At 44.7% G+C, this 14,165-nt stretch overlaps 1 protein-coding gene across 4 annotated transcripts in view; it reads left to right on the forward strand.

Moving 5' to 3' along the window:
- TEX10 (testis expressed 10) overlaps window positions 1-14,165 on the forward strand; it is a 1,039,320-nt gene that overhangs the window by 322,058 nt on the left and 703,097 nt on the right. For all 4 annotated transcript variants that reach the window (XM_075314987.1, XM_075314985.1, XM_075314986.1 and 1 more), the window contains one exon: window positions 11,813-12,048. In XM_075314987.1, the coding sequence (XP_075171102.1) occupies window positions 11,813-12,048 (236 nt within the window). The remainder of the gene's footprint in view (window positions 1-11,812; window positions 12,049-14,165) is intronic.

The following is a 14,165-nucleotide window of genomic DNA, read 5'->3' on the forward strand; positions in this document are numbered from 1 at the left end:
TGTATACATGCATGTGCAGTATGTGTGTATGCGCTCGGTGTATCTATGTGTGTCTGCTATGTGTCTATATGTGCTCAGTGTGTGTGTGTATACATTCATGTGCGCTGTGTGTTTATGCGCTCGGTGTATCCATGTGTGTCTGCTATGTGTGTATATGTGCTCAGTGTGTGTATATACATGCATGTGCGCTGTGTGTATGCGCCCGGTGTATCCATGTGTGTCTATGTGTGTATATGTGCTCAGTGTGTGTGTATACATGCATGTGTGCTATGTGTGTATGCGTCGGTGTATCCATATGTGTCTGCTATGTGTGTGTGTGTGTATATACATGCATGTGTGGTATGTGTGACACGGACGTCTGAAGGCAGCCGTACACTGTGTACAGGACAGTTGCTGCGCCGCAACTTTCTGGTCACATGACAACACGTGACCGGAGCTTGTCGCACGGCAACTGTAGTGTACACTGCACGGGAGTGCGCCGCATCCGACAAAGTGGAGAAAAGGTAAGCGACAGTGCTGACGTGTGCCGGGAGCCGAGGTAAGAAAGTAACCATCTTACACATCGGTAACTAAGGAAAGCGGTGTCATGATGTAATTTACCCTCTCACTGTATATGCTGTGATACTATGTCATGATATGTATATTTCCCTGGTTGTATTAGTTGTAATTCATGTATTTCCTTGGGGGAGCTGCTGGTCTCAATGTGTCTCTCTCATACAATTGTAGTCTGGGCATCTAATGTGATTATGTAAATAGCCTGTGGTCTTCTTTCCAGAGTTGTGTATCTAATCTGTAATTGCATTGGCCAGTGAAGGAATAGTCATTGTGCTGCACAGCAGGGGATCCCTTCATCTACTGTGGCTGGCAGACATATTGGAGCCCTGTGATGGACCAAACCATTGATGATAGGATGTGTGACCCCTACCCCCTGAACAAACATGGTGGGCTGGTCAAGGAGCACAGACAATGCATTTCCCTTTTTGTAACTTCAGAGTGAGCTGAAACTTGAAGGGAGCAGGAGCTCCAGCCTGTGTGGCTGTGGACACGGACGGAGCTAGGCCTGTGTGGCGGCCCGTGGGATTGTGTGGAACTCTTTGGACTACTGTAAGGACGATTGCTTTGTAATCCGGTCCGAGGATTGTCGGGAAGGGCCCCCGAATCTGTTTTATTTGGACTTGTCGTGTGCTGTTCCAGTGTTCTTGTGAATAAACCTGTTGGATCGTTCCTCGGCCTGTTGTCTCTCCTTGCTCTGCTGTACACCCCGTCACAAGCGGTTTCTATAGTTACCCGATGTGTACTATGGATACCAGCCTACGCCGGCTCCAGCACACGTGTGTCAGGAGGCGGGGTAAGCTAGTGGCTTTTCTCCACTTTGTCTTGCGGTGTGGGCTTCCAGTGCTGCAGCAGTCACCTGGGAGTCGGGCGTCTCCGTGTGGGTTCGGGGAATGCGTGCGGGGGAGCGGGGCCAGGGCGAGCATCCAATTCGTGGGGGGCGGGCCTGGCAAAGCGTCCAATGCGTGCAGGGGGCGGGGCGAACGACCAATCCGGGGGGCGGGGCCAGGGCGAGCCGAGCGGCCAATCCGGGCGGGGCCATGCCGAGCCCAGCGGCCAATCCGCTGGTTGTCACCGTAAGGACACAATTTTGGAGCAAGACAGACAGACAGAATAAGGCAATTATATATATAGATTTGGCTTTATGACCATTTTTTTAATTTTTTTTCATTGAAGACAAATTAAATGAAGATATAATATAATAATACCAAAGAATTTATGATTGCAATCATTTTCAAGAATAAACTGAGTATTATCTTCCAGAATTGCAGGGGTGCCAATACTTTTGGCCAGCACTGTATATTGGGTAAACTAAACAAAAACTACAAATAAGGATGAATCTACACTGGTACACTATAAGGAATGAACTGGACCCGCCTGTGGGAAAACATTTCTCTAGAATGGGACACAGTATGACAGATTTAAAAGTATTAGTACGGAAAGGTCATTTTAAAGATGACGGAGAAAAAATTGGCAATTTAAACTGATAAGGATGTTTGGATCCTTAAGGCCCCGTCACACTAAGCAACATCGCTAGCAACATCGCTGGTAACGAACAACTTTTGTGAAGTTGCTAGCGATGTTGCTGTGTGTGACATCCAGCAACAACCTGGCCCCTGCTGTGAGGTCGTTGGTTGTTGCTGAATGTCCTGGGCCATTTTTTAGTTGTTGCTCTCCCGCTGTGAAGCACAGATCGCTGTGTGTGACAGCGAGACAGCAACAACTAATGTGCAGGCAGCAGGAGCCGGCTTCTGCGGAGGCTGGTATCCACAGTAAACATCGGGTAACCAAGAAGCCCTGTCCTTGGTTACCCGATATTTACCTTCGATACCAGCCTCCGCCGCTCTCACTGTCAGTGCCGGCTCCTGCTCTGTGCACATGTAGCTGCAGGACACATCGGGTTAATTAACCCGATGTGTGCTGTAACTAGGAGAGCAGGGAGCCAGCACTAAGCATTGTGCGCTGCTCCCTGCTCTGTGCACATGTAGCTGCAGCACACATCGGGTAATTAACCCGATGTGTGCTGTAACTAGGAGAGCAGGGAGCCAGCGCTCAGTGTGCGCTGCTCCCTGCTCTCGTGCAGTAGTAACCAAGGTAAATATCGGGTTGGTTACCCGATATTTACCTTAGTTACCAAGCGCAGCATCTTCCACGCGGCGCTGGGGGCTTGTCACTGGTTGCTGGTGAGCTCACCAGCAACTCGTGTAGCCACACTCCAGCGATCCCTGCCAGGTCAGGTTGCTGGTGGGATCGCTGGAGCGTCGCAGTGTGACATCTCACCAGCAACCTCCTAGCAACTTACCAGCGATCCCTATCGTTGTTGGGATCGCTGGTAAGTTGCTTAGTGTGACGGTACCTTTAACAAAAGGACTCAATTTAACGCCTGGTTTTATGACTCACTACATGGACACACTTCACACCTCCACCAGAAGAACTTCAGAAGCAATCTGAACAGACCACTTCCAACTCATCTGTATTTCTAACAAAAACATTAATTTAATTTCCTTAGCTTATCTTTAGGAGGCATCATTTTCCCATGTCCTGTTGTAACATTCATTTAAATGTTGTGATTTTGACTCAGTAATTCATTTGTAATTCAGCCCGAAGGAGCCTTGATGCTCTGAAAGCTTGCTGATATAATTTTTCTGGTTAGCCTATAAAGGTATCACTCCTAAAATACTTTTGTCATTCTTGGGACATAGTATTTCAATTGAAATATTGTATACACAAAGGGAAAATGGCATCACAATTTTTTTTTTTTCTTCAAACATTTCATAAAAAAGGAGAAACCTTGTTTGAGTGCATCTATGTAGCAAAAAATGGAGAACAATAAAAGAAAACCTTCTTTTGTATACAACCTTCTGTCGCTAGAACCGAATTGGTCCTAGGAGTCGGTTACACTGTGTGAGGTTTGCAATCCCAGGTGTAGAACAAAGCTCCTAGGTTGCAGAAAAAACAGACGTTCACTTGGCACAAAACTGTAAAAAGGGCCGAAAAAACTAAGGAATCAGACTTAAAGGGAAGGTATCGCGTTTTTTTTATTTTTGTATTAAAAATAGTGATTATGAAATCAAGTATTTCTAATACAAAATGAAAATCGCAGCTTATTTAGTTTTTATTTAATTCTTATTTTACTATAGGCACTGGGGGCTGCCATGCTGGATTTGCTGTGTGTGTAACGACAGTAACTCATTCCTTTATGGCAGCCCCTGTGCATAGAGAACAGTAGTCGGGATCCGACCCCATGCAGTACGTTACAGTGGGCGTCTGCGAGGACAGGATGTGTGAGTACGGTAGGATGTGTGTCACAAGGTGCCCATCAGGGGTGATGTGTGTGTGTGTGTGTGTGTCTGTCTGGCACAAGGTCCCCATCAGGGGTGATGTGTGTGTGTGTGTGTGTGTGTGTGTGTGTGTGTGTGTGCGCGCGCGCCACTGCATGTGAGTACCTGTGTGTGTACCGGTGATACTGTCTGCAGGGTTGTGTATCTAATCCTATCCTGTGTGATACTGTCTGCTTAGCTGTGTATCTAATCTCCTGTGTGATACTGTCTGCTGAGCCGTGTATCTAATCCTGTCGTGTGATACTGTCTGCTGAGCAGTGTATCTAATCCTATCCTGTGTGATACTGTCTGCACGGCTGTGTATCTAATCCTCTCCTCTGTCTGCAGGGCTGTGTATCCTATCCTGTGTGAATACTATCTGCACGGCTGTGTATCTAATCCTATCGTGTGATACTGTCTGCAGAGCTGTATATTTAATCCTATGTTGTGTGATACTGTCTGCTGAGCTGTGTATCTAATCCTATCCTGTGTGATACTGTCTGCATGGCTGTGTATCTAATCCTCTCCTGTGTGATACTGTCTGCAGAGATGTGTATCTAATCCTATGTTGTGTGATACTGTCTGCTGAGCTGTGTATCCAATCCTATCCTGTGTGATACTGTCTGCTGAGCTGTGTATCTAATCCTCTCCTGTGTGATACTGTTTGCTGAGCTGTGTATCTAATCCTATCCTGTGTGATAGGGTACGTCACACTTTAGCGACGCAGCAGCGATCCCACCTGGTCCGGATCGCTGCTGCGTCGCTACATGGTCGCTGGTGAGCTGTCAAACAGGCAGATCTCACCAGCGACCAGTGACCAGCCCCCAGCGACGTGCAATCGACGCTGCGCTTGCACGGAGCTGGCGCTCTAAGCTGCGGACACTGGTAACTAGGGTAAACATCGGGTATGGTTACCCGATGTTTACCTTAGTTACCAGCGCACATCGCTTAGCTTAGTGTGTGCAGGGAGCAGGAGCCAGCACTGGCACCACCTTGGTTACCCGATGTTTACCTTGGTTACAGATTACCGCAGGCTGTCAGACGCCGGCTCCTGCTCCCTGTACATTCAGGATTGTTGCTCTCTCGCTGTCACACACAGCGATGTGTGCTTATCAGTGGGAGAGCAACAATTAAAAAAAACGAACCAGGGCTGTGTGTAACGAGCAGCGATCTCACAGCAGGGGCCAGATCGCTGCTCAGTGTCACACACAGCGAGATCGCTAATGAGGTCACTGCTGCGTCACAAAAAACGTGACTCAGCAGCTATCTCAGTAGCGATCTCGCTGTGTGTAAAGTACTCCATACTCCTGCTGTCCTTGGTGACACTTTTTTAGACATTTGTGGTCATAAACAAAATGGCTCCGCACTGTGTCCCTACATGTCATTCTCTGTTATCTGTTGTAAACACTCAGATTAGGAGGGGTGAGGCGTTCCATCACACACAGGAGAGCAGACTCCGCCCACTTTACTGCATATGTAGTGTGAGCTTTTTTTTTTTTTTTACAGTGGGATTTCTGTAGGATTTCAGCAGCTGCTCCCCCTAGTGTTTAACAGTGGAAAATATCTATTTTTTTATATTTTGATCAATTAAAAACAATATTTAAACAAAACATTAAAACATTATTACTTTAAATTTTTTCAGTTATTGCATTTTTTTTTTTTTGACGATACCTTCCCTTTTGCTCCCGCAGTCGTTTCATGTAGTAGATGTTCAATGCTGTCAAAATGGAACATCATAAAAGCCTCTAATGACAAAGTACCCTTTCTCTTATCTGACCTGCCCTCCTCTGGCCTGATGGAGTTCAGGGATGTCTCTTTAATGAAGACCTACCTGTGCCAGACTGCTGGTTGTATTGGCTGTGTAGGGGTGAGCTCCCAGTTACGAATTTTCAGAATAGGGAGCCCCAAGACCTCACAGAAATATAAGGTAGGTCTGATGAAACCTTGAGTGTGGCTGTATGCCCGTTTTTTTTCTGCCTGTGAGGCTAAAGGGGAAACCCCATCTGTAGAGGATCTGCTTTTTTCTCAATGCCCAGAAGGGGTCGAAGCAGCCTCCACTTTTGCAGGGTAACCCAGGAGCTGTCTGGAAGGAGCTGAATGGGGTGGCCTTCGTGTGCTATGATGCGCATCCTTCTGGCTTGCATCATGATACTTTCTTTAAGTTTGTAATCTGTGACACAATATATAATCTCTTTGGGCATCTGAGAAGAGGAGCCTTTTGGTCTAAGGGCTCTATGTGCTCTATCCAGGCTGATCAGATGGGAAGGAATCCTTGAATCTTGTGGAAAATAGCTTGTATGACCGTTGACAGATATTCCACTTCATATTGGTCCGGGAGGCCTCTAATCCTTATATTTTGATGTCGCCACCTGTTATCCAGATCTTCCAGGTACCTCTGATAGTCGCATAGAGTTTCGTGTTGCATCATTATTGTGGACTGAAGATGGGCCATGTAGGTTCACGTTTCGTCATGATCGTCCTCCAGGGCCTCTCTTCTCTGGGCAATATACTAGATATCATGCCGGACATTAGCAATTTCTGTTCAGCTCACCACCTTAATTTCCATCACTAGGTACTGCAGGTTTGCTTTTGTATAGAGTTGGGCAATGCAGGATTTCCAGAATAAAAGTAGTCCGCATCCCAGGGGTTTTTTCAATTTTTCTTCAATCCACCAAGTCAGGCAACGTTTCACCCTACAATTGAGCTTTATCAACATATACAGTAATACTTGTTGAAATGCAACATGTCAATAACAAGGCACCAATCCGGGGAATCCCCTATAAAAACACCTACTGTGATTAGTAAACATTTATATCACAAAGTGATTACAGTGACAAATCTATCTGTATTACAGTATATAAAGAGGATATTTCAAAATGTTACATATAAATCCTACCTTACATATCCAAAACAATCAAGAGCACAAATGCCATGTGTAAAAGGATCCTCCATGAGTTATGTTTCGGTCAGTAGCATCATGTAACCATGGTAACTGCTGGCTAATGGCACGATCACAAAAAGAACATGTGATAAGAAAGTCCAATAAACAGTAAGCGCTACTTAGCATGCTCCGTCCGGTGTCTTGTTCTCATAGGACAAGCATTTTCATGTGCTAGGTCCTTGCAGATAGAAGCATTCCATGCTGGTATAATTATATGGTGTAACCAATCAGGTGTCCAGTTGTCCAAGACCATGTGACGTAGAATCTAAAGGTCCTTAGCAGTTGAATGTGTCACCATAGTGTTGTCAATATTCAATATTCAAGTGCACAAAACTTTAATAAAAGGAGAACATACAGTCCAAGACCTCAAATATAGTACTTATTCAAGCTAATCTAAACCCAATATGTCACAGCACAAGATGGAAGTCCTAAAACTTAGTGAATAGCTGGATCAACAGAGGAGCTAGTAATCAAAAAGGAATAAGACCTAAAACATAACTTTTAATGTGCATGTATAAAAAGTGAACACAGTTCACTGAAAAAGTGAGATAAAACACAGAGCAATTGTCAGCAATGGAGATGACTGTGTAGGTAATAGGGCACAATTCTGACCCAATCCTATCCCCAGAAATAATGCTGGCTTGATGGTTATACCTAATATAGGATCCCAGAAAATCCTCCACCATAAGGCTGGCTGGGGTAGGCAGAGTACACATACAGGTCCTCTTACATATCCCAATACAGGGGCGGTATTAACATGTCATGAAGCTGTATGTGTATAACCACTGTATTCTGGTCTTAGGTACCGTGGAAATAGATCCCTCCTAAAATGGGAACGGTCTTACCGGATCCAGAAGCGATCATAGGGCAACAAATACAGGATTGCGGCTTATAAAGGGGGCTTTCCACCAGCACGTCAAATCCCATGAGATAGCCAGAGCCTGTTTATGGCAATGTAACACATACTCCCACGCGTTTCATATTGTGTAAATCATCAGGGGAGTCCAAGTTGGATTTAATAGGGACTATCACCTAACTTCACATATAGTAGTGTAGTCCACTAATGCCCGGATCACTATAAAAATAAACAAATCAAGGGATAAGCCCAAAAGTGGTATATGACTAACATAGATCACTGTGCCCCATAGTGTATAATACTCACCGCACACTTCTGTGTGCCAGGATCAAAATTCAAAGTTGCCGCGCTCCGCGTCCGGGAGCACGCTCCATTTATAACCCGGCGCATGCCAGAAGCACTGTCCTGATCCGTGACGCGCACTACCAGAATACACCCGGACCGGAAGTGGCGCGTCATCGGTCGCAAGGACGCGACAGCAGCCTTACCTGATGACATCACATCCTGGTAAGTGGAACGCAAGCTAATCGTATTATCAAACCACCGATAGCATTACCATGGCAGTATGGATGCTAGGTGTTAGCGCTGCATAATCACAGTTATTTACAGGCACGCAGGTTCAGGACCAAAGCGTGCGGGTATATAATAGCAATATCGCAGGTCAGGCTTAAACATCAGTGAATTTAAATATAGAAACATAGACGTGAAAGACCATGGGAATGTATAGTTAATATGTCATAGAAATAGAATCAGAGAGGGAGGTAAACTGACCAAAAGGAGACATGACATAGAAGAGAGAGAGCAAGGGGATATGTATGTATGCTGATAAAGTCGGCAGCGAGCCCAGAGGAGAGGGAGGGGTTTCGGGAAGGAGGGAATAGGGCGGCCTAATCAGAGTATAGAATTCATACAGTGGGCCGGATATGGCAGAGGAGAAATATAAGCAACCCAGTACATAGTAAACCTATATGCGGGATAAAAACTAAATCAACAGGGGAACTTTACATATGTATAAGTATCACAGGAGTGTAGCTAATACCTGAGGACAAGCCAGTCAAAAGGGTGAAATGAGAGGGACTAAGGTGCACACTATGGGCTAGCCCTAAGCTAGTACTCTCCCTACCTAGCATGTGGAGGTCCGGCACCCTATAAGATCCCACGCCTATGGTGCCCCCACTTGGACGTCGGCTGTCCCTCCTAAGACTACCCTAAGTCCTAAGGTGCTCCTAAAAAGGGTGTGAAAGAAAGAGATTCATTCAATCTCATCGGAACCATGGTGTTGAGACTGTATACACAGAAGCATTCTTTCTGGAGAATCATCCTGTCCCAGTTGCCCCCTCGTATGGGAGGCTGGACAAGATCAATCCCCATAACTTTGATGCTCCCTAGATCGCCATTGTGGAAGGCATTGACATGTCTGGCAACAGACGTGTCGTTTTTATTAATAATGTCATTCTTATGCTCTCCAATTCTTCGTCTCAGCTCTCTTATTGTCTTGCCTATATAGAATTTTCCACACGAGCACCTAATCCTATACACAACCCCTTTTGATTTACAAGTAATGAAGGACCTTATAGAAAATGTTTTGCTGCCATTGTAGTTCACAAAGTCCTTTCCTTCCACCACAAACCTGCAATTCACGCAGTCATGACATTTGAAACAGCCTTTGATCTCATTCACCACCGTGACTGGCCTGTCCTCCTGGAAATGACTATGTACAAGTCTATCACCCAAAGATCTTGCCTTTCTGAAGGTAATTGATGGGTGATTCAAAAGGTGTTTGTCAATTGTAGGGTCCATGTGTAGGATGGGCCAGTATTTGGAGAGTGTTCTCCTAAAGTCCCCTGCACCAATATTAAATGTTATGATGAATCTCAGGATATCTGCCGACTCATCATTTCTGGAGTTAGAATTCAGTAAATTGGTACAGTCCAAATTGCGGGTGGAGTTGTATGTTTTTTGTATTACTCCCTCAGGATAGCCTCTCTTTCTTAGACGTATCATCAAGTTAGCCAACTGTGTTTGAAAACTTGCATCGTCAGAGCAATTTCGTCTCATTCTAACAAATTGTCCCTTTGGGATCCCTCTCTTCAGAGGGCCAGGGTGAGCACTGTCCCACTTCAATAAGGAGTTCGAGGAGGTGCCTTCCTAAATGTAGTTCTAAGGCGGCCCTCCGGTCCCCTTTCTACTAGTACATCAAGAAAAGCCAAACTGTCTCTGCCTACTTCACATGTAAAGTGTAGGCCTATATTATTGTCATTCAGTTTGGCCATAAAAAGATGGAAGTCCGCCTCTTGTCCCTTCCAGATAACGAAGATGTCGTCTATGTACCTGACCCATAGAACGACGTCTTCAGTATCCATGAGACCACCAAAAACCACCTTTTCTTTTGGGAGTATGTGTTACATTTCCCTAAAGGCTCTGGCTATCTCATGGGATTTGATGTGCTGGTGGACAGCCCCCCTTATAAGCCGCAATCCTGTATTTGTTGCCCTATGATCGCTTCTGGATCCGGTAAGACCGTTCCCATTTTTAGAGGGATCTAATTCCACGGTACCTAAGACCAGAATACAGTGGTTATACACATACAGCTTCTTGACATGTTAATACCTCCCCTGTATTGGGATAAGTAAAAGGGACCTGTATGTGTACTCTGCCTACCCCAGCCAGCCTTATGGTGGAGGATTTTCTGGGATCCTATATTAGGTATAACCTTCAAGCCAGCATTATTTCTGGGGATAGGATTGGGTCAGAATTGTGCCCTATTACCTACACAGTCATCTCCATTGCTTGACAATTGCTCTGTGTTTTATCTCACTTTTTCAGTGAACTGTGTTCACTTTTTATACATGCACATTAAAAGTTATGTTTTAGGTCTTATTCCTTTTTGATTACTAGCTCCTCTGTTGACCCAGCATTCACTATTGTAATACTTTGTATCCTTGGGTATACTGCTATTTACGAAGTCCTAAAACTTGTATAGATTGTATATCATAATCAAATCCTCATATAATGAAGGATATATGAACTGCCCAATCACCCTATCCAGGGACAGAATATGGTACAGCCCATATTAAGAAGACACTACAGCAGGATACAGAAGCATGTTAGTAATGAATAATTTTAAACATAAAAGGACTCCAAGAAATACCATGACAAATACACAGACATATAAAAGATACAAGCTGCAAATAAAACACAATATAAAGAGATATGTACATATATATAATATGTATTTCAAAAATCTTGGTAACATACAAACTACAAGAGGGCACACGGATATACATATGCTTGGCAGAAAGTGCAATACATCACCATTATAACCAGTATTAGAAAAAATGCACATATAACCAGACTCATTGGTCAACCCCAAAGAAGCATATATAATCAGAAAAATGGTGGAATGTGATACACCATAAATCGAATAGTGGAAAAAGCACAAACCAAAATATCCCCAACTATGGGAATAATATAGAATTGTACTAATCACGATCCACTAGACGATGGCACATGAATACAAGAAACCTCAGAAAATAATACCATTTACAATATCAGAATGATAACCCATCAATTTTTCATAAGGATACAGCAAAACACATTTCCCGATCTATCAAATATCAATAGTATATAGGAAGGAGGAGAGGGAGAGAGACAAGGAAGTATGATACATCACCAACCACCCCCGTCACTATCCCTATGGGTCCTCCCAGATTCAGTCGTATTAGATTCAATATGGAGCGCAACTTCCGTGACCATGCTTGAAGCGGTGCTTGAGGGCAAAATAGCGTTGTTTTTACTGCTAGATAAGCAATGGCTGTGGGGCGCTCTGAGCCAAGCTTCCTACGCCATCCACTTCCGAGACTGCCCCCTTGTTAAGAGCTTTTAATAGTAAGCGTCGTGGCCCAACCCTGCTAAAGAATCAGTTGCGTCTGACTTCAGCATGCTCCATCAAGTCCTGTGTGGAAAATGCCGATCTTGGTGAATCCTGGCAATTTTTTCTGTTCTTGGTTTATAGATTTGCATTATATAATGTTGTTTTTCAATTGCTCTTTGCCAAATAAAGGTCTTTTCCATCAGACACTTTCTCATTTCAGCAATGTGGTTTTTTATTTATTTATTTATTTTTTTTTTATATACCAACAGTAATACTGATGCCTTTCTTTCCCATAACGGCTTGGATCATCTTTTACTAAATGTGACATTGTGTGACATAATGGTGTCCTTGGCAAACTCCTCAACACTTCAAGAGGATTCAGGATGGCTGACTAGGATAAGAATATTTGTTACTGAAAACTTGATGAGCGGACAGCTGAACAGCAAGCAGTTAAAAAGACTGCTGGAAGTAACCAACAGTTTGTTATCCATTCAGAGAAACAGAGGTGAGAATTGTGAAAAGGAGCATAATTACAATGTTTATTGGACCCTTCCCCAGACTATTTCAATATCTATAATATACAGTGGGTACAGAAAGTGTTCAGACCCCTTTAAATTTTTCACTCTGTTTTTTGGTATTTGGTAAATTCAAAAAAGTTAATTTTTTTCTCATTAATGTACACTCTGCATCTCATATTGACAGAAAAAAACTAATGTAGAAATGTTTGCAAATTTATTAAACAAGAAAAACTGAAATATTACATTGTGATAAATATTCAGACTCTTTGCTCAGTATTGAGTAAAAACATCCTTTTGAGCTAGTACAGCCATAAGTCTTCTTGGGAATGATGCAACCAGTTTTTCACACCTGGATTTGGGGATCCTCTGCCATTCTTCCTTGCAGATTCTCTCTTTCAGGTTGGATGGTAAACATTGGTAATCAGCCATTGTCAGGTCTCTCCAGAGATGCTCAATTGGGTTTAGGTCAGGGCTCTGACTGGGCCGGTCTAGAATGGTAACAGAGTTGTTGTGAATCCACTCTTGTTATTTTAGCTGTGTGCTTATGGTCATTGTTTTGTTGGAAGATTAACCTTCGGCCAAGTCTGAGGTCCAGAGCACTTTTGAAGAGGTTTTCTTCCAGGATATCTCTGTACTTAGCTGCATTCATCTTTCCTTCAATTGCAACCAGTTGTCCTGTCCCTGCAGTTGAAAAACACCCCCATAGCACGATGCTGCCACCTCCATGTATCACTATTGGGATTGTATTGGGCATGTGATGAGCAGTGCCTGGCTATATTTGGTCAATTAACTCACCCCTACTGTGGCGGCCGAAGCGGCTTCTCTTTGGTGTGGCTGTGATGTTGGATGATACTAATCATGTTTCTTCTCACAACTGCTTTTCTGTCTCTGTCTGAAGCGCAGTCAACTCTTTGTGATAATATTTGATAAATCATATACAACACATAGGAGACACTGGAGGCACACACAACACATAGGAGACACTGGAGGCACACACAACACACAGGAGATACTGGAGGCACACACAACACATAGGAGACACTGGAAGCACACACAACACATAGGAGACGCTGGAGGCACACACAACACATAGGAGACGCTGGAGGCACACACAACACATAGGAGACGCTGGAGGCACACACAACACATAGGACACGCTGGAGGCACACACAACACATAGGACACGCTGGAGGCACACACAACACATAGGACACGCTGGAGGCACACACAACACATAGGACGCGCTGGAGGCACACACAACACATAGGACACGCTGGAGGCACACACAACACATAGGACACGCTGGAGGCACACACAACACATAGGACACGCTGGAGGCACACACAACACATAGGACACGCTGGAGGCACACACAACACATAGGACACGCTGGAGGCACACACAACACATAGGACACGCTGGAGGCACACACAACACATAGGACACGCTGGAGGCACACACAACACATAGGACACGCTGGAGGCACACACAACACATAGGACACGCTGGAGGCACACACAACACATAGGAGACACTGGGACTGCTCTATATACATTACAGGAGTCACTGAAGGCACATACATCACTGTAGGGGCTGGGGGCATATACATCACATTGATAACGCTGGGACTGACGTATACACAACAGAAAGGAAACGCTGGGACTGCTGTATATACACATCACAGGAGACACTGGAGGCACATACATCTCATGAGGAGCTATATATGCTCCCAGCCCCTCCTGTGATGTAAATGCCCACAGCTCCTCCTGTGATGTATATGGCCCCAGCATCTCCAATGTGATGTATAAGTCACAGGAGACACTGAAGGCAAACAACACAAGAGGGGCTGGGGGGCATACACATAACAGGGGCGCTGGGGGGCATACACAACGCAAGAGGTGCTGGGGGCATACACAACGCATGAGGTGCTGTGGGGGCATACACATAACAGGAGACGCTGGGGGCATACACAACGCAAGAGATGCTGGGGGGCATACACATAACAGGAGACACTGGGGGGCATACACAACACAAGAGGGGCTGGGGGGCATACACAACGCAAGAGGGGCTGGGGAGCATACAGAAAAAAAGAAGGGCTGGGGGA

This window comes from Anomaloglossus baeobatrachus, chromosome 6 (assembly GCF_048569485.1).
Source record: "Anomaloglossus baeobatrachus isolate aAnoBae1 chromosome 6, aAnoBae1.hap1, whole genome shotgun sequence".
NCBI lineage: Eukaryota > Metazoa > Chordata > Amphibia > Anura > Aromobatidae > Anomaloglossus > Anomaloglossus baeobatrachus.